The following is a 23,388-nucleotide window of genomic DNA, read 5'->3' as shown; positions in this document are numbered from 1 at the left end:
CCAATATTAACTTTGGTCTTTGCCAGTCGCGTTGTCGTTTTTAATTCTGTTTTTCGCTTCCCTGGCGAGTAATCTCCCCCTTGCATTCGTCACGGTGCCACAAGGTGTAAGAGGGCGAAATGCGGAGGTATGTCCCTCTTTGGCTAATGTATTTTAAAGATGGAGGCACTACATGGCTGCCGTGATTTGAGCGAGTCACTCCTATTTATTCTGAATGGCAGATTCTACGCTTACGAGAATACTTTGATTAGTTGGTGGAAGTAATTACACATGAATGAGTACATATTTGTGAAAGAACAAAGGTTTTTTTGCTAAGAATAAACTCAAAAAATTACACATTGTAGGTTTAAAGAAGCCCAACGGGATTCCGAGTAGATTTCCAAGCACTTCCTGTCTGATTAATCGCATGCAGCATGTGTGTGTGACAGAGAGGAAGATGCATACTTCTTAAGCACAGTATCCCTATGGATGCCTCAAATGTGTAAGTCTGTGTATTTGTGTGGTTGTTGCAGGTTGGATTACCTGCGTATTCCATAAAAGTTGGGAATGGGGTTGCTGGGTGACAGTAGGCACACAGCGTTCTTGATGCCTCACTTGGTGTCACACACACACACACACACACACACACACACACACACACACACACACACAGAAAAGGTCTCTGCGCTCATTAGTGGGATTTCACTAGCCTGATGGGAGCTGGTCGGGTTGTAGATGTGTCAGTGCCAGGTAGCGCTCAGCTGGCATTGCTCTGTGTAAGAGCTGTCTCTAAAGAGCTCTGGCAAAAACACACACACACACACACACACACACACACACACACACACACACACACACACACACACACACACACACACACACACACACACACACACACACACTGTGACTGAGAGATGCAACACAATTTGGTCTTATTGCTTATTTGAGTAGATGTTTCCCCTCCTCTGTCATGCTACACTTACCCTCTGGCAGGCAGTGTCAATGTCTTTGGAGGGATTTTGCATGCTATTCCTGTCCATCACGTCTTCTTATTTTAACACACATACGCACGCACGCGCGCGCACACAGGACCTGGCTTTTGTGACCACTGTGAAAGCAGAGCAACACCCTGGCATGAAACAGATGGCAAACTACCCCTAAGGTCAGACGAAATAGTTAACCTACAGTTGAACAAAGGTTGCAAAGTGATCTGAAGTTATGAAGAACTATTAGTGAGGTTTTGGGCTACAGCAGCTGCAATAGAGCTTTAACACTCTTTCCCACCCAGCTGATGAAAAGTCAGTCAGCATTTTTCCCCCCATTCTTTTTCAGACCTTGTTTCTATGTGTACACGGCACAGGAAATATCTGTGGCACGCTGCCAACAACTATGAGGAACCCAGAGAGAAAGTGAGAGAAAAAGAAATGCAGATTAACTTTAAGGTCAATTTTTGGAGGGGAGAATCTTTTCTTCAGTTTTTTTTTTTTTTTTGTGTGTGTGTGTTTGTGTGTGTGTGTGTGTGTGTGTGTGTGTGTGTGTGTGTGTGTGTGTGTGTGTGTGTGTGTGTGTGTGTGTGTGTGTGTGTGTGTGTGTGTGTGTGTGTGTGTGTGTGTGTGTGTGTGTGTGTGTGTGTGTGTGTGTGTGTGTGTGTGTGTGTGTGTGTGTGTGTGTGTGTGTGTGTGTGTGTGTGTGTGTGTGTGCATTTGGCCTTGTGACACCATGAGGGAAAGAGTGCCAGTGAGCTGTCTAGGTAATTGGTGCTTACCTGGCAGGCTTTTGCGCACATACACAGAATGGATTAGATGACATTAACTACAGGAGAAAATGGCATAATCGAATACTTGCACTACTTTCTCGTGTGTGTGTACATGCGCGCTCACGTGTGACAGTGTAATGAGGGACTGCACTCTATATATACACACACACACACCACGCATCACACACCCTATCAACCTTTGTCAGAGGCTGCAAACCATCAGTGCACTGAATGGAATGTGTACTGTATGCAGGGAGACGGGGCTGTCACCCATCAGTTCCATCATGTGCAGACACCCAGCTTTTAATCTTATTCACCCCCCCCCCCCCAACAAAAAAACATGGTGAACTGTGAACCATCACAACACCTCTGGTAGAGTATACTAGACTGGGGATTGCAGTACTGAAAGCAAGACATTTATGAGCAGTGGTCATTTCAGTAGCATTTTATTCACTGGCTGTGGGAGGATGCATAATATTAGGATAAGATTACCTTTCTCCCTTTCACACACTCGGACAGAAATATAAGCTGACTCAGAGACTCAGTTGTGACTGGTATCTTGTTACAGCAGCGATAACGCATCTCAGCCAAGCCAACTCTAATGATCAACTGGATGATCAGAACGTGCACTCACATACGTTGCTTTTCCACATCTGCTCTCATTACATTGCATTTGACTCAGACAGAAGGGAATGTGCTCGCCGGGATGAGCCAACACGATCAGAAATGTGTTGTGTTTAATTCAAATAATTAGCATACATTAGCTTTTTGCACAAAGACGGAAAGTGTTTTTTCTTTTTTCAAACCTTACAGCTGAAATCCACTCACCCCATGGCTTGACTAGAGAAAAGCTATTTCCAGTTTCCATTATTTATTAATACCTCTTTGTTGATGCTCATGTCCTAATCTCATTTCCTTTAGTCATTAGCGTTGTTCGACATCAAACACAGCTGCTAGAGCAATGAGTGTAGGGAGAGGGGGGAGAGAAGTATAGTTATTGCTGTTGGACACTCACTAAAGACAGTTAAAAATGCTTGTTGCAGTGGAATATTTTATTAATCTGTTAAAATTCTCTATGCGCTGTTTTGAATGAAATGCAGTTTTAATGTGCTATACATTCTGCTGTCATGTTTGTTGCTCAGATTTAAAGTGTGTGTGTGTGTGTGTGTGTGTGTGTGTGTGTGTGTGGACTGACTGACTTCTGGTGACCTCTTTGACAATAACATCTTCTGTCTCAGTCTCGCTGGGAGAGATTAGCGACACATGAACTCGCAGTCCCATGATGCTTTTTTTCATTCGCTTCCTATCTATTCATCACCATAACACTCCTATGATGGCATTGTGGGGAGATGCAGTCCTTCGCGCATTGTTATGCAAATGCATTGCGCTGTGCCTAGCGGCAAGCTAATGCTATGTTATGCTAATGTTGTGTCATGCTAATGTCACGATATAGTGAGAAATGGAGGGGAAGGATGCAACCGTAACAATATGAAGGGAAGATTCCACATTATACAAATGTCTGTTTCTCTTTACCAAAGCTGTCATAACTTTCCGTGAATTCATGCGTGGAAATGCGGACATTAGTTTTTTCAGAAGTATCTGAAATGTACTTTCCCAAGTGCAAAAATAATTATTAAAATAGGTGAAAGAAACCACTGTTTGGTCCGTGACAATAGTTGTAATCTCTCTTTCTTTCTTTCTTTTTCTCAATGTTTCCACAGGATGACAGTGATGGCATACCGTGGTCAGAGGAGCGTGTTATGCGGAAGGTGCTTTACCTCTCCCTAAAGGAGTTTAGGAGTGCACAGAAACGGCAGCTGGATGGCGACGGAACCCCGAACTCCAATGGTAAGTTCATCCAATTTAATATGGGAGTTTAAAGCAGTGTTGCGGACATTACATTCTTTTTGTTTTAAGTACTTTCATTTGTCCTGCACCTGCCAGAAGGTGGGATGTGCACACAGTTACTTTTATAAAAGTTCATCCAATGGCCTTAAATATCATCCTTCCACTTGTGTATTTTTACTGTGATAGGTCTGGCAATGCAAGACTAATCTCCACAGCGTTGTGGAATATGGTCTGGCTCCTCCACACATACATTCCGGGATAGGAGAAAAAAATAAACTCTGGGTTGTTTGCATTTCTTAAAACCAATCACAATTGTCTTTGGCGGCACTAAACTCTGATCGTAGAGACAGTGGCTCTGCAAAATAGTCTCAGGAAGGAACTTGTGTTGGTGGAACATTTGCACCCTGCAAAAGAAAACTCCACGTACAATAATAAATGAAGTTAACTGTTGACACAATACAGTAACGTGAGCTATATGAATTAGCAGGATACATTGTTAAGCGTAATTTGCTCTTACCAGTGCATCGGCTTGTGCATTTTGTATGGCAAATCCCCACCAATCGGTCCCACAACGTCCCAGTCCGATAGTAAATGCTGTAAACATATTCTTTGTAAATCTTTACAATCATTCCCCAAAAGAACCAAGCAGGCCTGCTATGTTGCATGATCCAAATCTTCTTCAAAACTTGCCATTTTCAGTGCAAGCTTGAAATTAGTTGTTTCCCGAAGAGAACGGCGTTAGATCACGGCAACACACATCACTGCAACATCCGGCTGCTGCCAACAACGCCAAAAACAACTTGCCTACCACAGTTTAGTTAACATGAAAAAGTATCTTATTTGTCACCCATCCCATACCTTGGGATCTTAGAAATCTTTTTATTTAGCTGAAATTAGGTCAATTTAAATGGAACAAAACAAATCTCTTGCAGTGTACTGTAAACAGCCCTGCAACAAAATTAAAGGATCTCTTGAAATGTAGCACTTCGACATGTTGAAAACTTTCACTTTGTTTTGACTAAATGAAATCGAGGAAACTGCTGAAGTAGCATTTTGTGGAGTAAATGTTAAGAGTTGCCAATTTTGTCTGGCTTGTCTGACATTTGCGTCTCAGTCTCGCTTCTTATTCCGTTAATTGAAGGCGACATTTTTATTAGTGGAGACTGAGCATGTTTACTTTGACAACGGAGCCTGATTTTACTTAGCATGGAGAGAATCCAATGAGAACCGATGATCAAGGACTCTCATTTTGCTTTTGTTGTGGGTCAGCAGGCAGCGAGCTGCAGTCTTTTACTTTGCTTGTTCAGTGTCCCATTCTCAAAGGAACCCTTGAGCTGAAAGTATTTCCCACTAGTTTTCAAATGTTGTTTACGCCTCAAACAGAGGGGCTCTGATGAGGTCCTTCACAGTGCCACACACAAGACAAATCTGTGTAGAAGTGTTATTCTTTTCCAGCTTGGACATTTACACTCAATTAAGCATGGGCTAATAGAAACCTTGGCATGAATTAATACTTAAAGTTGCTTAGTTAGACAGAAATCCAATTCCAGGTAGAAGCCTGCTACAGTAACAGTTTAGGGCTTTTTCCTTTTTTAGGCTGTGTAAGCCTGAAACAACACAAAAACAGTGAGAGCACAGGTTGTTTTGAACCAAGCTGCCACCATGTCTTTGTTTGACACTGGTGCTCCAACACAAAAAAAAAAAACCTCTGCCATCCAGCAGCGGAGGTTTTGAACTTCACACGTGCCTCAGAAGCTATTCTCAGCTGACATTAACACAACCCAGACACGGGGAAAAAAGGAAACAGGAGGGGAAAAAAAGAGCCTCTGAAAGTTCACGCCCAGCCAAAGAAGCCAGCCAGCTAGGCAGAAAAGGAGACAGGCAGGCAGACAGACAGGAGGGAAGTGTTTTTTGAAATGTAGCTGATCATTTATACCTAGCGTCCCCCGTAATTTTGTTTCTTTATTATATTTTTTTTCACACCTTGATTTCTGCTCTCTCTGTCTGTGCCCCCCCCCCCCATCCCTGTAGCTAGTGTATCTCTGTGTGTCTGTCTGGCATCTCATAGCTGCCACTCCTGAGCTCCTCAGGGCCTTTTAAGCCGCCGCGGGTAGCTGACCTTATCGCCTGAATAAAAATGACTCATTAGAAAGCGTCGGCAGCCCGTCGTGCCGGGGGTAACGACAGCAGCCCGCGCTGACACAAAAGGGAGCCCGGCTGAATAGACGGGCCCTGCTGTTTTAGAGCTCCGTGGGTTAGCAATGCTTTGGAGGTTGTGCGAGCGGCACGGTTTCCCGTCTCACATAGACGTTGTGGTGAAACGGTCAGCCATTTTGGAAGATCACACTCAGCGTGCGTTACATCCTGAATGGGCAGCTCCTGCTGTTTTAGAGGACTGTGGGTTAGAGAGTCTGGGCTTATGTTGGGACCAGACATGTGCCACAGTTTTCAGTCTCACAGGGGCATTATTATGAAGCTGACAGCCATTTTGAAGAGCCAGACCTTGACATGTACATGAGAGTTGCAGAATAGGATGGATTAGAGATAACGGTCATATCTACATGATTAGTCAGTTAATGGATTACTTGATTGCCAGAATAAGCAAAAATGGTTTCAGCTTGTCAAATTGAGTATTTATCGCTTTTCTTTGTTTATCATTATGAATTTTATTTATTTATTTTTACCGTTGGTTGGACACAATAAGCTATTTTAAGGCATTGCTTCAGGCTCTGTGGAATTATGATTGGCATTTTTAGTGGTTTTTAATGACATTATTTATAGAAAAATAATTGAAACTAGGGTTGTAACAAACAATTGTTTTCATTGTCAATCATTCTGCAGATTATTTACTTGATCAGTTAATAGTTTGTCTGAGAGTAGTGAAAAATGGCCATCATACGATTCCAAGGTGATGTCTACAAATAGCCCAAAACCCAAAGATATCCACCATTTTGGGAAATAGGTGTCCTCTCATTGAAGGAGGTTACAGCAATACCTCCTTAAAGCAGAATTTGTCTCCCCCAGGCATCCGTATCTCCATCTTTCTATCCCCACAAATCTCCATCCATCCCCAACCTCTCTCCTCCTCATCTCTCCGTCACTGTGTGGCAGCAGTGGCTATCTTTGGGTGTGTGTGTGTGTGTGTTCTCCCTGCCCATATCCAGCAATCATGCCATCTCCCCAGCCGCTTTTCCTCTCGCTGCTGGCAGCCGTCCATCTCTGTGTCCATCACACTTCCTGCTTCTCCCGCTCCCTGCCTGCATTATTTAACAAATGACACTATGCCCTTCTGGGTCCCAGCTTCCGCTTGTTCACCCTTCTCCCACTCCACCATGGCCACATTCTTCCCTTTCCTTTCTCATCCATGTCTTCCTCCAGCCGTCTGTCCTTCCGGGTGTCTCTCCCCCGATGCAGGGTTTCATTACACATCAATAGGATTCTGGTTACTGCCTTCTCCGCAAGCTCCTGTCTTCTCTCTCCCTCCAGCTGCTCAATTTCCTCGATTATGTATCTCCACACCCCCGCCCCTCACCTTGGCCTCTTTCACCCTCCTGTTCCCTCCATCGGTTTCTGTCTCCCTTTTTCTCACCATCTCCCTCTTTTCAGCTTTGTCCTTCCTGTCCTTTGCCCATTCTGTCTTAAGTACCTACAGTGCCTGTCACCCAAACCCGCCCTCACTCTTTTTCCATTCTTCCTTCATCACCACCCTTCCTTCCTTTCCCTCTGTCCTGTTTCCAACCCCCTGTTCTCCAAATCGTTACAGCTGCATCTTCTTCCTGTACCTCCTTACCTCACCATCTCTACCCTCTAGACTTGTCTATACCTCTTTTCTCCCTTGCCATCCTTTCCTTTCCTCCCTCTCCATTTTCCTGAGTGCTGTTGATGGAGGAGCTGGCTGCTGGCCTAAAAACAGAAGGGGCTAAGGAGAGAGGGCTCCCTGTTTTGCCCATTTCTCGGACTGTCCCCTCTCTTTCTCTTCCTGTCTGTCTGCCCGTCTCAGGATCTGCTAGTCCTACCCTTTTTTTTAATGCCTGTCGTCCCTTTTCCTTCAGCAATCGCTCTGCTGTCACTCTGCTGTCTGTCTGCATTTCCCATGCCGCCAGCCCCTTGCATGGCCAGGGTGGCGGCTAAAACACTGTGTGGGCCCTCTATTCTCTCTCTGGAATACCAGCAGAGAGAAGGTTTTCCCTTGCATGCTCTTTTTATACAGATCAAGCAATTACAGAACCCCATCTTTCCCTTTTTTGATGCTTTAAATTTACAACCTTGAATGGCACAAAGCAGATGCCATGTTTCTGAACTGCACATTGTTGTATGCTTTTGTTCTGGCTTGTGGTAAGCGTTGTTGGGTCCAATTCTGGAGGGAAGAGCAATATATTTTGAGCCATTTGAAATCCTCTCGCCAGGCAGTCAATTTTCGTATCTGCATCTACTCTGAAAAGCTTCTGGGAATGGCTACTATGGGGAGTTTCCCTAAAATAAAACTACCCATTGTTTCTTTTTATATTATCCGGCAATTTTAATTGTATACAGGCACAGAGGATTACTTGAACAAAGGGCATGAAATAGAATTTAAGTGCTCTTGTTTACAAGAGAGAAAGGGAGATTAAAGTCTTGTATAACATTAGAATTCCTACTGCAAATGTACAAAATTGTTCATTTATGAGACCATATATCTGCTAACCTAGAAACAAGTAAGCATTTTATTATAGCTATCTACATTCATGGGTCTTATATGGTTCCCTGAACATTAGGTAAGGCATTGCACTCTTTCTCACATTAAGCCTGTGTTTGTAAGTGTAATATAGAACCTATAAGGTCCCTCTTTGCCCCCATCATGATTGTCTTTCCTCTGGCATGACTGCTCTGCTATAGTTCCACTTATTACTGCAGCTCACACTAATAGGCTCCTCTCAGCCCTGTGATATGCTATGTTACGCTATGTACCTCTGCTCACTCCCTACTGCTCTCGAGAGAGAGACTTTGAGGTGAACATAGTGAGGAGATGGGCTTAGTTAAGCACGCATGAATCTGATTAGGACCCCCCCCCCCCCATAGGAGCAGCTATTGGGATAACATATCCCTCGGCTGCCACATCCCATCACAGCCTTTACCTTTCACACCAGCCTCTTGTTTGTAGGCCTCCACCAGCACCAGGAGCTTGAGTTTAGGCACTAGGCTTTGGCTCCCTGCCTGTTTGCCACACTCATCCATCCCAGCCTTCTGCCTTCCCAGGATTCTAGCTCTGGCCCTCAGATGGGCATTCATGTGCAGCCATCATATGTCAAGCAACTCTTTGGAGGAATGGGGGTGGGGGCTAGATGGAGGGAGGGAATGGAGAAGAGAAGAAGAGTGGGCGGTGGATTGGGCCTCTGTTTGTTTGCATTCTGTGGGGACATCATGCGTCAGTCACTTTCTGAGCACAATTAAAGTTAATGAGCTATTCCATTTATTTTTTTTGCTCTGGTGTTAAGTTTCACTGCCAAAACATACTGTCCATAAGTCATGATAAGACTCTTTGTACCATCTCTTTCTGTAGTGCCTCAACTAATGATCATTTTTAATCAATTCCCTCAAAATTTCTCTAAACTTTTTTTCTTCTAGTGAACATTTTCTTAATCTGTTTTTAAGCTTTTGAATTCATCTGGAATTAAATATTTTCCAAATGCATTTTAATTAAATTCTCTATTGCCATATAGAGGTTTTTTTGGAATTTTGGGAAATGTTACTTTTACTCGTAAGGAGAAACTTTTTTTGGGGGGGGGGGCTTTTCCACCTTTTTAATTTGACAGGACAGCTAGGTGAGAAAGGGGGGAGAGAGGGGAGGACATGCAGTAAATCGTCACAGGTCGGATTCGAACCCTGGACCTCTGCGTTGAGGCATAAACCTCAGAGTATATGTGCGCCTGCTCCACCCACTGATCCAACCCGGCCATCGTAAGGGGAAACTTCAAAGTTCTTTAAAGGAAACTCTTGATTGATTAAATACAATCGGATGTGCGCCTTTCGTGCTAATCATGACATTGTAAGGTAGTGATTCACCCCTGGCCTATAGACTTGGAGGCTCTGCAACACCAACATACAATGGCCTTACTCATCACGCCGGCGCCTGTTAACTTTCTGACTTCAAAGCTGCGTGTCTGACTGTACCTCCTGCTTTCAGGTACTGACCTGCCCTGCGTGTGTGAGGTAAACCAACTGCCAGTGTGTCTATGCAATAATAAAGTGTGTGTGTGTGTGTGTGTGTGTGTGTGTGTGTGTGTGTGTGTGTGTGTGTGTGTGTGTGTGTGTGTGTGTGTGTGTGTGTGTGTGTGTGTGTGTGTGTGTGTGTGTGTGTGTGTGTGTGTGTGTGTGTGTGTGTGCGCATTCAGCCCAAAGCACATTTATAAATCTCAGTTAAATCAAATGTTTGAAAACTACTTTTACCTGCCCCACAATTGCTCATCTCCATCCTGTCTCCTCCGTCATTTGATCTTAGCAATGCCTTCCCGGCCCTATCTTTCTCACAGGAGCCTGGGCTTGTTCAACAGTAGCCTCCTCGCTAAGAGGATATCATTCAAGTTGCCACTTATCCTAACCCGTGCTCCACTCACTGTCGTTATTATCTTAATTTATTTTCCTTTTGACACCCACCATTAGGAGTTATTCGATGGTGATTGACACATCCCTCCAGAGCATCAGTCAAATGAAATTTCACTGGGTGTGCTGGGAAGGCAATGAATTAAGACTCAGCCAATGAGAACATGACATGCCAGTAGAAAGGTGAATGAAAAGGTTTATGACAGCAGCATTCTTGGTTAAACAAACCGCTGGGAGATTGAATGTTCAGTGAGTCATTTGTTTTAGCAAAAATGTGAATAATTGAGCGACCTTCCATACCAAAGTCCTGTCAGTCATGTAAACTTGTCAAAGCGGGTCAAATTTGATGAATTACTATCAGTGTCAAATATTAGATTGTTGCGTTGCTCACTTGCTAATATAACGTACATCTTCAGTTTCAGCTCTGAAAAGTGATCTTACATCTGCAGTTTTAAACATGTCTGCAGTCTCCTTGGCAGCTCCTGTGTTCTTCCGATAACTTTGCTCGTGCACGTGCTATTGTTCAATCAGACAGGCCTGTATGGCACGTTCCAAGAATTGCAAGAACTGCCCATGAGGAAATCAAGCCTTGTGATATCCTGTTTAATTTGGTTGTCTCCCTTAATTACCATTGACTTCCACTCCTCTGTTTGACCTAATTTGAATTCTCTGTGCCTGTTGTTGCTTTTGAGTTTAGAATCTGTCTGGGGGCTTATTTTGTTTGTCTGAGTTGTTTGCTAAATATTTAATTAGGGCTCTGTCAATTGGGCTCACTAAGAACGTCAAGTCCAGCGATATCTGTCTACTTCTCTCACTGCCTTAGGGTTGGTATTTATAGTTTCAAATTCGTTGTCAAAGGGCAGACATCACGTACGTCAGCAGAGACAAGCAATTGCACTTGACAAGGGGAATTGTGGAGAGGAAAATGAATAAGTAATTCTCTCCTTACTCCAAAGCTAGCCCCCAAGACGCTGCAATAGTTGGCAATACGTGATGCAAAGGACTGTATCTTAGTTTGTCATTTAGTCACAATCACTGGATGGACAACGTGTCACTATTTTCGCAGTGTCTGCTGTGCACAGGAGCTCAGTGTTTTTGTACATTCTGGATCTCTCTGTATTTATCCCATTCTCTCGTTCTGTCTTTCTTCTGTTTTCCATGTTCTGTACAATATCCGATAAAGCAGAGCTACCATAATCTTATCAAAAGAATTGTATCTACTCTTCTCTTAGCCCTCTCTACTGCATCAAACCAAAGACAAAAACCGAAGGCTTTATTAACACTATCAGATAAAAACAGTGTTTGTTCCCCAGAGACTCAATATAAATATATATATATATATATATATATATATATATATATATATATATATATATATATATATATATATATATATATATATATATTTATGCAATATATGAAGCCCCTGAATCATAAAATGTCCACAAAGAACCATGCTAGGACAGACAAAAATATTAGCTGGTAACCTTTTCCGTGCTTCTCTCCTCAGGTTCCCTAGCCAATGGGCAGCTGAACGGCTCGGGGTCAAAGGGCAGCCACAAAGAACATGGGTCCTTGCGCTCTCAGGGCCATGGCAGCCACGAGTACTGTGAGGACGGTCCTGCAAAGAAGAGGTGAGACTGATGCGTGTGTGTTTATGTGCGTGTGTGCCCTGAATCTTGTGTCTGTGTAGAATTGTGAGCCCATCTTGAGTTCATACCAAAGGCTGCTGATAACTGTGAGTGTGATGAGAAACTTGGCACACATGTTATGGACTGTAAGTGCAGCTTACAGTAGTTGTGATGAATTTCCTGAGCTCTGAGGGTTAAGAAGTCGCCACGTGATACCAGATGCTTTAAAGTTCGCCACGGTTTTTTACACACACATGCTTTATCTTCCTCCTTATTTTCTTTCTTTGTCTCTGTGTAATTCATTCTTTCTGTCTCCCCATGCGTCCCATGTACAGTATTCTCTCTAAGAACATCCCCAGCAAAATGAACTCAAAAAGGTTTCAGTGCTACTTTGTTCATTGAATTGATTTATATACTTAGTGTATACACACTCTTTTTTTTTTTTCCTTTTCTGACTGTTCTCTCCCCTCCTCCCTCACTCATACTTGTGTGCAGTAAAAATTTTGGAGAAGAGCAAGTTGTCCATTAGTTCTGTAATAGAAGATGATGGTCAACAGTGAAGTGTAACTGGTACCACCCTTTTTAAAAGAGCGCCAAGGGCTTTTAATGAACACACCCCCTCATCTTTTAATGTAAATGCCATTGCAGTCATTTATAATGAGCAACTTCAAGGAATGTTGCCATGCTTTTCCAAATGAATCCTTTAAAAATTGAACTTGTTGCAGAGTACAATACGCTGTTTATTTCCAGATGGCATACACTTTTTTTTTTTTTTAAAACAAGGCACTTAAATCACAAGTAAATAATTTAAATAGATTTTGTCTGTGAAATAAATAGTAATTTTCAGAAAGAAATGTTTCAGAATCGGAATCCGAAAGAGATTTATTGCCAGGTAAATGGCACTTACTAGGAATTTGTTTTGGTTGAAGGCGTATACATAAGAACAATGTAAAATGTACAATATCAAATAACACATACAGACAGTACAGACAGACACACAACTAATCTCTTTATAAAAAAATTCTTGGAAAATGGAATAAAGGGTGTTTGGCAAATATGATGGTTCTAATGCATTAAGCATGAAACAGGTTTTGAAATCACAAGCTGGAAAATATGATTTACAAATAATCATTCTCCATAGAGTGTACAGCAGATTAAAATGGCTGGTGTGTCCCAAAGCTGATGTTTTCCCTCTGCCTCAACACCACATGCTCTCACACAGTACACCATTACATTCACGCTTATATGTTCAGCTGCAATACACCTTTTGTTTTATATTTTTATTCTCGAGCAGCCGGCTGTACGCGGGGCGTGTGCGTGTGTGTGTCACACTGACAGGGCATCAAAGCATCAGTGTAAAGCAAGGGGTGGAGTCTGGGGGCCGGACAGCAGCAGATGTCCCTCTGTAATGAGCAGCCCATACAGGCTCCATTCACTGCGTGTCAAGCACCTGCCTAAGTCCTGCTAGCTGTCATTCGATACTGTAACCTCCAAATCTGAGCTCGGTCATTACAAGCTTTCATCTACCTGGCATTGAAACAGAAGAGCATGCCTATGAAGCAGCTGATAAGAAATTAAAGTATTTCAGCAGGCTATTCCATAGACGTAAAAAAGTTAGAGACCTTGTAGACTTTGGAGTTTATGGAAGTCATATAGCCTTGTCTATGAAATAAAGGTAAACATGTAAAAGAAAAAAATTGTAGAAAACATGGTTTTGAAGTCAGACAGGATAAATGAGGTTGGATGGTACACTTGGAGAATAATTGTAGTGGGGATGCCCTGACTGACAACAACAGAAAGTATTGAATTGAAACCAAGTGACCCTCTGGCCGTTGTTATAGCGAAGCATAAACGCTGTACTCTCTACCAACTGAGAAAGAAAAGCACTGAAGGAATAATGTATAATGATGCTCTCATACTTGTATTCTCTCTTGCTCTAATGGCCTATAGTGCTGTGTGTTGAGTGGAGTTTAGTAAGAGGCCAGCTTTCTCTGTGGTTTTCATTAGTTCATTCCATGCACACACACAGTCAATGCTTACACGCAGCAGGACTGAATGAGGAAAGGCTTGCTATCTGATGCTAATGAAACACAAGCCTAGCCAGTACTTGGTAATGCCTCATGCCCTCTTAAATAGCGTATTTTATGTGCATGTGTGTGTGTGCTTTATGTGTGAAGGATGACTCCAGTACCCTGGCATGGCTGGCCCGCACTGTTCCTGAACAGGACTAAGTGAAATGATGCCAGGAGCTTTTACACCTGGCACTGGCCAAAACAGAAGGGAGGAGCTGTGGCCATTGCTGGTTCCATTTTGAGTGAAGAAAAAGTTTTACACTGTGGAAAGAGGATGAAGGGATAGACAGAAAAGGAAAGACTGGGGAGGAGCAGCAGAGAGAGAGAGAGAGGGGAAAGGGAGGCAGAGACAGAAGGACAGGTGCTAGTGATTTTTGGCAGGAAGCGGCTGCCTTTAGAAGTCTTTGAGATCAACTCTGTGTTTGCCTTCCCATGCTCCTGAGATTGGTGGAGAGACTGGCAGCACATCCTCTCAAACATGCCAGCTCATTGTAGCCCTCTCCTACCGGCATGACCATATTCTCCAAATGGGGTTTCTCCTGCCAAGAGTGGGCCCTGCACACACATGCAAACGTACATTCACAACCGCACGCAGTCTCATCTTCACTGCCATGGTTTACTGACCTACTTATTATATTCCTGCACCTCTGTTGCTCTCCCACATCTGATTTACATTAACAAAATCTGTATTTAACAGCCACTGAGGTGTCAAGACAAGTCCCAGAACAGGCTTTTAAATAGTCTTTACCATGATGTTGTTGTCCTGGCTAGCAGATTATGGAAGGTAGCCTCATCCTTTGCATTTATGATTTACCCACGAAGGAAGTCTTCAGTTCAGCCATAAGACATTCTGCTGCCACAGAAGCGTCTTCTCCAATATATTGTCATAATTTTGCCAGCATCTTGTAAAGTCATAAATTAAATGAGTAAATCATTCATTGGAATTATAATTCAGTATCGCTGCTCTCACATGTCTACTATGTCACAATCTAAACAGGACTCAAGTGTGGTTTCTTTTTCATGATTGAGGACATTTCTGTGGCTTGATTGTCTGTCTGTAACTTTGGAGAATATAGGTACAGGGTTCTGGTTTTGAATTTGTGGGAAACATTGCTAAGCTGGTAGTCATTTTGTAGCTTCTAAATGTCAAGCAGATCTTGGGCACCTAATGTGATTTTTAGAATGTCTTATTACATCATCATGCATCTCATTTCAGCTCATCTGATTAAAGGAGAATTCCGGTCGATTTCAACACGCAGCTCTGTTTGTAAATTTGAATGGCAGAACTAAACAGAGCTGAATTAGCTTGACTTTCATGCATTTCTTTCACATCTACTGCAGTCAGATTCACTGTGTTCACTCAGAAGGAATCACTTCACATGGGTAGGCACTTGTAATGACATTTCAAACATGTTAAGAGGCTAAAAGCATGTTTAAAATTTGCCCAGTTTCAGTCTCCTGGGTGCAAACTGTAGCAGGAGGATAAGATGATGTAGGCAGCACAGATTGTTTTAGTTTTTCTCGCTACTGACAGCACTCCAAATTTCCAAACAGAGCTACGTGTTGAAATCGACCGGAATTCTCCTTTTTAAAGCGGAGTTAATTTAAATGGCGTTGCTCCCGGCAACTTAGTCAACTGTGTGCGAGTTTGGAAAAACTAAAGACAAACTTATGAAACACTGCAAAAGTGTGGTGTGTGTGTGTGTGTGTGTGTGTGTGTGTGTTTGTTTGTGGAAGTTGAGTAGCCCTCTTAAACAGGCTTTTTAACTTAATTTCTGTGTTCTCTCTCTCTCTCTCTGTCCCTCTTTTTTGTGTCTCCTTTTTTCTCTCTTTCTCTTCACTCAACTGAACCCCACTTTTGGCTCTGTTTGAATCTGCTCTCTCTGTTGTCTCAGCCAAGACACACACTCTCACACTCAGCTGCTGCCGCTTGTTTTGTTTTGACTTAATGAATGCCAAGTGTGTACACACACAGACGCGCGCACACACACATCTTGTCTAGCGTAACCAATGACTCCTGTCAGTAATGCATAATCACCATTTCCATTTATGAGGGATTACATGCATTACACACTGCAAATATGTATGTTAATAGAAGGCCATAATGTGTCTATTGATTTACTTTAGATGTGAGGGAACCTATATGCAGTGCAACACCTAGCTGTACTACAAACACCTAATGTATTCATCCATAGTGGAGTACTCGCATGCACAAACAAACAGGCATACATTGATCTTATTAGCTGGTAAGATAGTTCTCTGAGCATTTAGCCAGTCGATTTAGAAAGGCATCTTTGGTTTTGCAGTCAAATGGTGGCTTTGTGTGCCTTTTTTTTTATGACCGAACAAATCAAAAAACAGAAATCTGGAACACCACTAAATACTGTGTCTGTGCTTATTCCAGTACAGTTTACACTGCGTCTCTTTGTTTCTTCGGTCTTCACCCTTTCTCTGTCAGTCTGTCAGTGACTCACCCCTGCATGTCAGCATGTCAGTCTCCAAAATCTCCTCTAAACTCCCGTCTCATTGTCGCGGGCTCGCTGCGGCTTTATGAAAGCCTTCCGAATTGGCAGGGGTGAAGGAGTATTAACCATCCACCACAGTGCATAATGTCACTCAGCGCACAGAGTTGCTCACATGATCAATGTCAAATACAAGTGCTAGCGCTGTGATTGTAGCACAGATTAACCATGTTACAACTGGTTTGCGTGGTGCTTCTTGACAACAAAATGGTTGACAGGATTTTTCTGTACACTGTTATTTTTGTATCTGGAGCAATTTGTGCTGCCATCCTAAAGTTAGAAAAGTGTGTGTGTGTGTGTGTGTGTGTGTGTGTGTGTGTGTGTGTGTGTGTGTGTGTGTGTGTGTGTGTGTGTGTGTGTGTGTGTGTGTGTGTGTGTGTGTGTGTGTGTGTGTGTGTGTGTGTGTGTGTGTGTGTGTGTGTGTGTGTGTGTGTGTGTGTGTGTGTGTGTGTGTGTGTGTGTGTGTGTGTGTGTGTTGCAGAAATCTGTTGTAAGCCAAGCCGTTAAGATGCTGTTAAGATTGTATCAATATATTAAAAAGATGACTCAGAATACTGTATCAATATATTAGAATAAGTATAGGATTTTGCAAGAATATCTTATTTTGAGAAACCTCTCAATAAGAAGCATAACCTTATATGTCAAACTGTGTTCTAGTAAAAGCCAGAAAGTATTCCTTTTTAAAGATAGCTGGATAGGGGTGGCCTCTAGGTCACCCAGTAAGAGCGTTTGCCCCATGTTGGCGGAGTCCTGCAGCGGTGCAGGTTCAAATCCGACCTGCTGCTTTTTCCGTGTCCTCCCTTCATCTCTTTCCCCCTTTCATATCTATCCACTGTCACTATAATAAAAGGGAAAAAGCCCCCAAAAAGTATCTTAAAAAGATAGCTGGATAAAGCCAAAGGCAAGCAACACTACACCTTGCTGCACTATTAAAGCCAGAGCTCACTTGGAAGTTGTGTGTGTGTGTGTGTGTGTGTGTGTGTGTGTGTGTGTGTGTGTGTGTGTGTGTGTGTGTGTGTGTGTGTGTGTGTGTGTGTGTGTGTGTGTGTGTGTGTGTGTGTGTGTGTGTGTGTGTGTGTGTGTGTGTGTGTGTGTGTGTGTGTGGTGTGAAAGAAAAATGTTTCAACAGTGAAGCTCCATTGCAGAGTGAAGTGACCCATTGGAAGGGTGTGTTTGTGGCTCAGATCACCATGCTTGTGTGTACAGGTGTACTTCATTTTCTTTCCAACCTGTCTGCTTAGTTGTACTAACAGCAGCACAACGGGATACCAAGATACTTACATTGCATTTGAAATAGTATACCTATAAGAAAAATGTTTACTATTCAGTTTATGTACCTATTTTTTATTTTATTTAATCCCAACTGTACCCCAATTGTCCTAGATCTTTTGTTTGAGCCACAGTCTCTTGTGTTTCTAGCCCCAAGGCCTCAAGTTGACTCAAGGTCTCTGAAGGTCTACATACGGGACTCTGGCTTAATTAGCCTGATTGCTGAGCACATACAGAACCATCTTTGATGTTTATTGACCTAATCTGGCTGTGGTCAGCCACTCCCAGGAGTGATTTAAGGAGGACTGCAAGGTCAGAGGTCATAGGGTTTGAGTTCAGCATGTTGTGAAGGGGGCGGGGGTGGCAAATAGCCCTGAGCATTGGACCTTGACTGCTAACAAAGCCTGCATTAAAGTGCAGTGTTTTATCTTTTCTTTGTGGCCATGATGGGAAAGGAAGCAGTGCAGGAAGTACTGTATCATTCTTTTTTTCTGACATGTAATGAAACACAAATACAGAACCTCTAGCTACATCTGTACGAAGCTCTATTGGTCTTTTGAAGTTATTTTAGTGGCGTTTAGCTTAAGCACAGCGCCACTTTTGAACATTACCATTCTTTTCAAAGTGACAAAGGGGACAATGGCTAACTTCCACCTGACCTAATATAGCATTTATATATTCACAGAGATACAGCTAAGCTTGATCTATTGTCAAGATGTCTTTTCTCTCCACATCTGCCTATCAGGCCATCTCCCCTCTCATTGTATACAATAAAAAAGGGGTGGTGACTGAGTGAAAATCCAAGGTTATATTTAAATATGCACACAGGCCCTGCTATATCTTTTATCTCAAATGAATATTGGACTTATTGTGACTGCTTGAAGCATATAGCTGTCATGGCTGATCTGGGACACACACACACACGCACACACGCACACACGCACACCTCTGAATAACAACATCACATTTATCTTGATGTCGACACAGAGATGTTGAGTGTTAAAACCATATGCTGCAGTGTATATATACATTACTATCCTAGTTATTAAGGCCTGTTCCAGTGGACTACTGTGTGTACTTTTCGGTCTAATATAGTGAGCAATAGGTGGACTTGTGTCCATAGTTGTCCTCTCAGCGGCCTTGGCTCATTGTCTAATGATGGTGTTTATTTGCGCCTGGTGTGCACATGCTCACTGTATATGTGAATGGGGTCTATACAGGGGCTGTTTGCATATGTGTAGGTTACAAGGTCAGTGGGTCAATTCACTGCAGTGCCTCCACTCCTAAATGCATGGAGACAGAAAAGCAATAAACACATTGACATGAATGATGTGTGGTTTTTTACAAAAAGGTTTTTGCAAGCTCAAGTTGAACAATCAGTATGCACTTTTAACCCTGGTAGTTGCTCCCTACAAGTATACCTTTTTAGTTTGGCACATTATAAATTAAAGAGCTCTAAACCTGCGTATCAAATGAAGAAAATGAATCCGCTGACCTTGACAGATGTTACTCCAGTGAATACATGAATGCAATACAGAACAGTTTGCTAAAACATAGCCTTGGAGCTTTGTCTCTTCAATACACATGCTTTAATGCTCATATTCACACATACACATGGTGTTAATTAAAGTGTGATCATTGCGCATATACACAACTTCTTTTCACTGTTTTATTTGCTGATGGATTAGATCAGAAAAGACTGCCAGACAACACACAGAGAAATAAATATAGATAGAAACATTGATTAAACACTTAATCCCTGCACATAAACATTAATACACATTTCACTCTTATGTACATAAACATGTACATTCATGTTGCTCTGATTTGGACAAGATCACACACACACACACACACACACACACACACACACACACACACACACACACACACACACACACACACACACACACACACACACACACTGACAGAGCCAGCTGCAGCGAGGTAGTCTTTTATCAGGACCATGTGGGCCATCTGGAGCCAATTGTTACAGCCCCTGAGGTACAGACTCTGGATCAGTGCTGTTCTCCTCACACAATAACCTTTACCATGGGAGGGAACACAAGGTCTGACTCGGGCCCAGCCTCATGCCAACATCTATCAAACCTTGGGACACATTGTGGACAAGCTCAGGACTTGATTCAAATGTGCCACATTTCTACAAAACGATGAGAAATAGAAGCCCGATTTTGACTATATGCTGGTATTTACTGAAACCGTTCTGATTACTGAAACCTATAAATATACAACATTCAAATGTCTATGCTTTGTTTTTGTCAGTTTGCTCTCTCTTGACAGTCTAGTTATCGCAAAGGATAATTTATATACAATTTTATACAATTATTTTCCAATTAATACTGCATTTTTGGCATTGCTGGCTACAACTTGTATCCAAAGAACTTCACAGCATTAACAGTGCATAGTTCTTTAAAAGTCAAGATGCTGTGGACGAATAGTCAATTTTGCTTAGGAATGTTCTTATTAGAGTGAAATGACCGGAAGTAGTTAAGTAGCTGCCATGATAAGAGTCGTTAGAATTGTTTAAGTGATAAGGAAAGGTGCATCAAAGCTTCCTTTTATTTCCTTTAGCATAGGATACACCGGACCATCCTTTATGAAAGGAAAGGCAATAATGCTGCCCCACAAGTCCTTGCGGCAGCAAAATTCAAAGCATCACAATTTGGCCGTTCATATTCAGAACATCAAGGTCCGCAGTAGTGCCGTCAGCCCTAATCCTCTATACACCGTGCGTACGTTTTATTTTTTGTGAGACATTGCAACCCATCTAATAATAATGATAAAGTACATTATGGCACTGTTTGAGTGGTTTAATAAACTGGTCAATGCGAGAACTTTACTCTAGTCTCCGACGTGTAAAATTACAGCGAGCTTGTGTTTACAGAACTGTGAATGAATGGATCGCTGAATCTAAAGTTACACAGCGCACTGGACATTGGTCTATTTTTAGCCCAGAGCAGCGTCTGAAACAAGTTCATCCGCTCGCCACTCGGTGGCTTTTTTTCAATATATGTTTTTGATGAAGGTCACTACTGATATGACTACATTATTTTGACCATGTGTGAAAGTAGGAATGTTATGTAAGAATGCGCGGATCGGCTCTGGCGGCATCCGCATCAATTACCATAACTTCAATCATCCACCACACCCACCCAAATAGATTATATTTACTCCCCCTCTTCAGTCCCTATAGGCTTTTTCTTTTTAAATGATGTATTGATTTGTGAGCATTCTTTAAATATTTGCTTTCAGTAACTGTAAACGTTTCCAAACACGCACTAATGCCACTGCAGCTAATATCGTGGGAAATTTAAACCGTAAAAAAAAAACTGTAGTTATAAACTTGACAGAGAAAACATAACTTCTGAAATAATCAATGTAGTTATGCTGCTGTCTGCTGTCCTAATGCGTAAATGCGCACAGCAGCAGTGAACAGCTCTGCTGTGTTTACGGTTTAGAGAATATTTTCCTCAATGTTGTATTTCTTTCACCCACCATGCAACCATCTAACCCATATAACATATGTACTGTAGATTCATAGGCCTAACGTTGTGCTTATCTTAATTATTTTCATACAATAATTGGGATTCATGTGGCTGAATGAGTATGCAGGAGTGAGCAACCAATAATGATAATAAACTGTATTTGCATACAACACCTTTCATACAAGAAACAGCCTACAGCTAAGTGCTTTTATAATAACGAAGTTACATGTGCTTCACATGTAGAGACAAAATGAATGCAGAATAAGGTGCGAAATAAAATGGTGAAGAAGTAATATTTTCCACCGGGTTGTCCACGTTTGTAGAGCCCGCATTAAACGACACGGTGCAAACACACGGGATGAAGTATCCAGATGCGCTTTCTGTAGTCCACCTTCGGAACAGCGTAGTTTCACCGGCAGACCCACGTCAATAACATCCGCCGTCGCATGGTTGCGCAGCAGAGTGTAAGGGCAGTCAAATTCTCCTTGCACCGGGGTTGTCTTTTCCTAATTCCTTTTGAATTGTCCTTCACATCTTTCCTTGACCTCATGCCGTTTACCATCATGGTTAAGGAAAAGTGGTTAGTAGTAAAGGATTTAGGAGGTCTTTTTTTTTTTTTAAACATTTCGACCACAGCCAGAGGCTGAAACAAATCAACACAAAGACTTCTACCTCATGTTCTCCTCGCCAACCTTATCCAAATGTAAGATTACAGTGGTGCAGCAAAGGTCTGAATCCAAACCAGACAGCGACTGCCACACATAAGTTACAGCCATGGCTCCATTGTGGAGGACCCAGGCATCGTCTACTAGGGACACAGTGTACAATATGTGACCTCAGGACCAGTGGCACACACCTCCATTAAATGCCCTCTCACAGTAAGGTGCTCAGTCACTCAGTGTCATTAGATCCACTAAATCATTAAATTCATTAGTTCCTATGCTATATTTGGTGAAAAATGGAAAACTTAAAGTAGAATCTGGCTTTAAATGTCCATTTAATCAAAAGAATCGGTTCCACATCAAATTGAAAGCGGAGTATCAGGCTTCATGTCTAACTTTAGAATCTGAAACAGGCTTTATATATGGTGTTGGTAACTTGTTGCAAGCTAGATTTCTCCCATTAACACAAATGCCAAGTACAAGATACAAATGTTTATTCAAGCTTGAACAGTAAAAAGTCAGTCATCAGTAAGATGCTGTTAAGTCCAAGTCTCGACACGGTTTGTATCTCTTTGTTTGTCCCCTTGCTGTTCTGTTACTTGTACTTGTACATATTGGACTCCATTCAGCAATATTTAATATACGTAAAGAATTGAAAGGTGCCAAGCCAATAGCTTATTCAATAAATCAAAAATGCATGGGTGACTGCTTTTTCAACTATCAGTCCTGCCTAATGGCATTTAAGTATTTTTCCTTTGCATCTATTTTAAGTGTTTTATTCACAAATGAGTTGAAATGCGGTTTAATAAATCAGCTGTTGTCAGCTTTATACACACATAAGCACACATCTGCTTAGTCATCTAGTTTTTTGCACTCTGCACCCTGCCGATGTGCTTTGGCTGACAGCAAACTGGTTTAAGGAGCCAGTTGTGGTTGGACATTTCTATTTGTGATACTCTTCTTCTGCACTGACGGTTTTTGAGTTATTGACTGAGTTTTTTTTTGCTGGCTTCCCTCCGCTGGTAGAGACCAGAGATGAGGGTCAGTTACTGATCAGCTTGCCAATGCCCTCGTATCATAACTCGAGATGACCACATCAGTGAAAAGTCATAGCAGTTCCCATGGAAACTGCCATCACTGGAAAGGTGTTGATAAGATGGAGACTGAAGAAGAGTCTTTTGACAGCTTCCATGTGCATGTGTGTGGTCTAGTGTATGTCACTGTGCACAACTGTGCTGCCTCAGCACACAGTGGCCTGGCTTTGGCTAAGTAAAACACATTAAAGTGGCTGTAGCTCATCTTTCTCTCTGTCCCCGTGTCCCTTCATCACCACCTCCTTCCAATTTTTCATCTTACTTCATTTTATGTGTTAAAGGGAAGTCAAACATGGCCCTTTATCCTCTCCCTTTCTTCTTCCTCCTTTACCCGGATTGCTGGCAGACAGGATCGTCAAATTTTCTCACTTTGTTTCTACCAGAGATAATCAATGCTCTCGCAGCCATGGTGGCATGTTTAATATTAGACATTAGAGCAGCCCTTTGAAGGGTAGATGGCTGGGGGGGGG

General features: G+C 42.3%; 1 protein-coding gene across 2 annotated transcripts in view; it reads left to right on the top strand.

Annotated features, from left to right (window-relative positions):
* Positions 1-23,388, top strand: part of jarid2b (jumonji, AT rich interactive domain 2b) — a 117,645-nt gene that overhangs the window by 58,220 nt on the left and 36,037 nt on the right. For both annotated transcript variants that reach the window (XM_039820635.1, XM_039820636.1), the window contains exons 2-3: positions 3,457-3,583; positions 11,673-11,796. In XM_039820635.1, coding sequence (XP_039676569.1) covers positions 3,457-3,583; positions 11,673-11,796 — 251 coding nt within the window. The remainder of the gene's footprint in view (positions 1-3,456; positions 3,584-11,672; positions 11,797-23,388) is intronic.

This window comes from Perca fluviatilis, chromosome 13, assembly GCF_010015445.1.
Source record: "Perca fluviatilis chromosome 13, GENO_Pfluv_1.0, whole genome shotgun sequence".
In the NCBI taxonomy this organism is placed as follows: Eukaryota; Metazoa; Chordata; class Actinopteri; order Perciformes; family Percidae; genus Perca; species Perca fluviatilis.
Note: the sequence above shows the minus strand (reverse complement) of the source record. Positions and strands in the feature narration are given on the sequence as shown.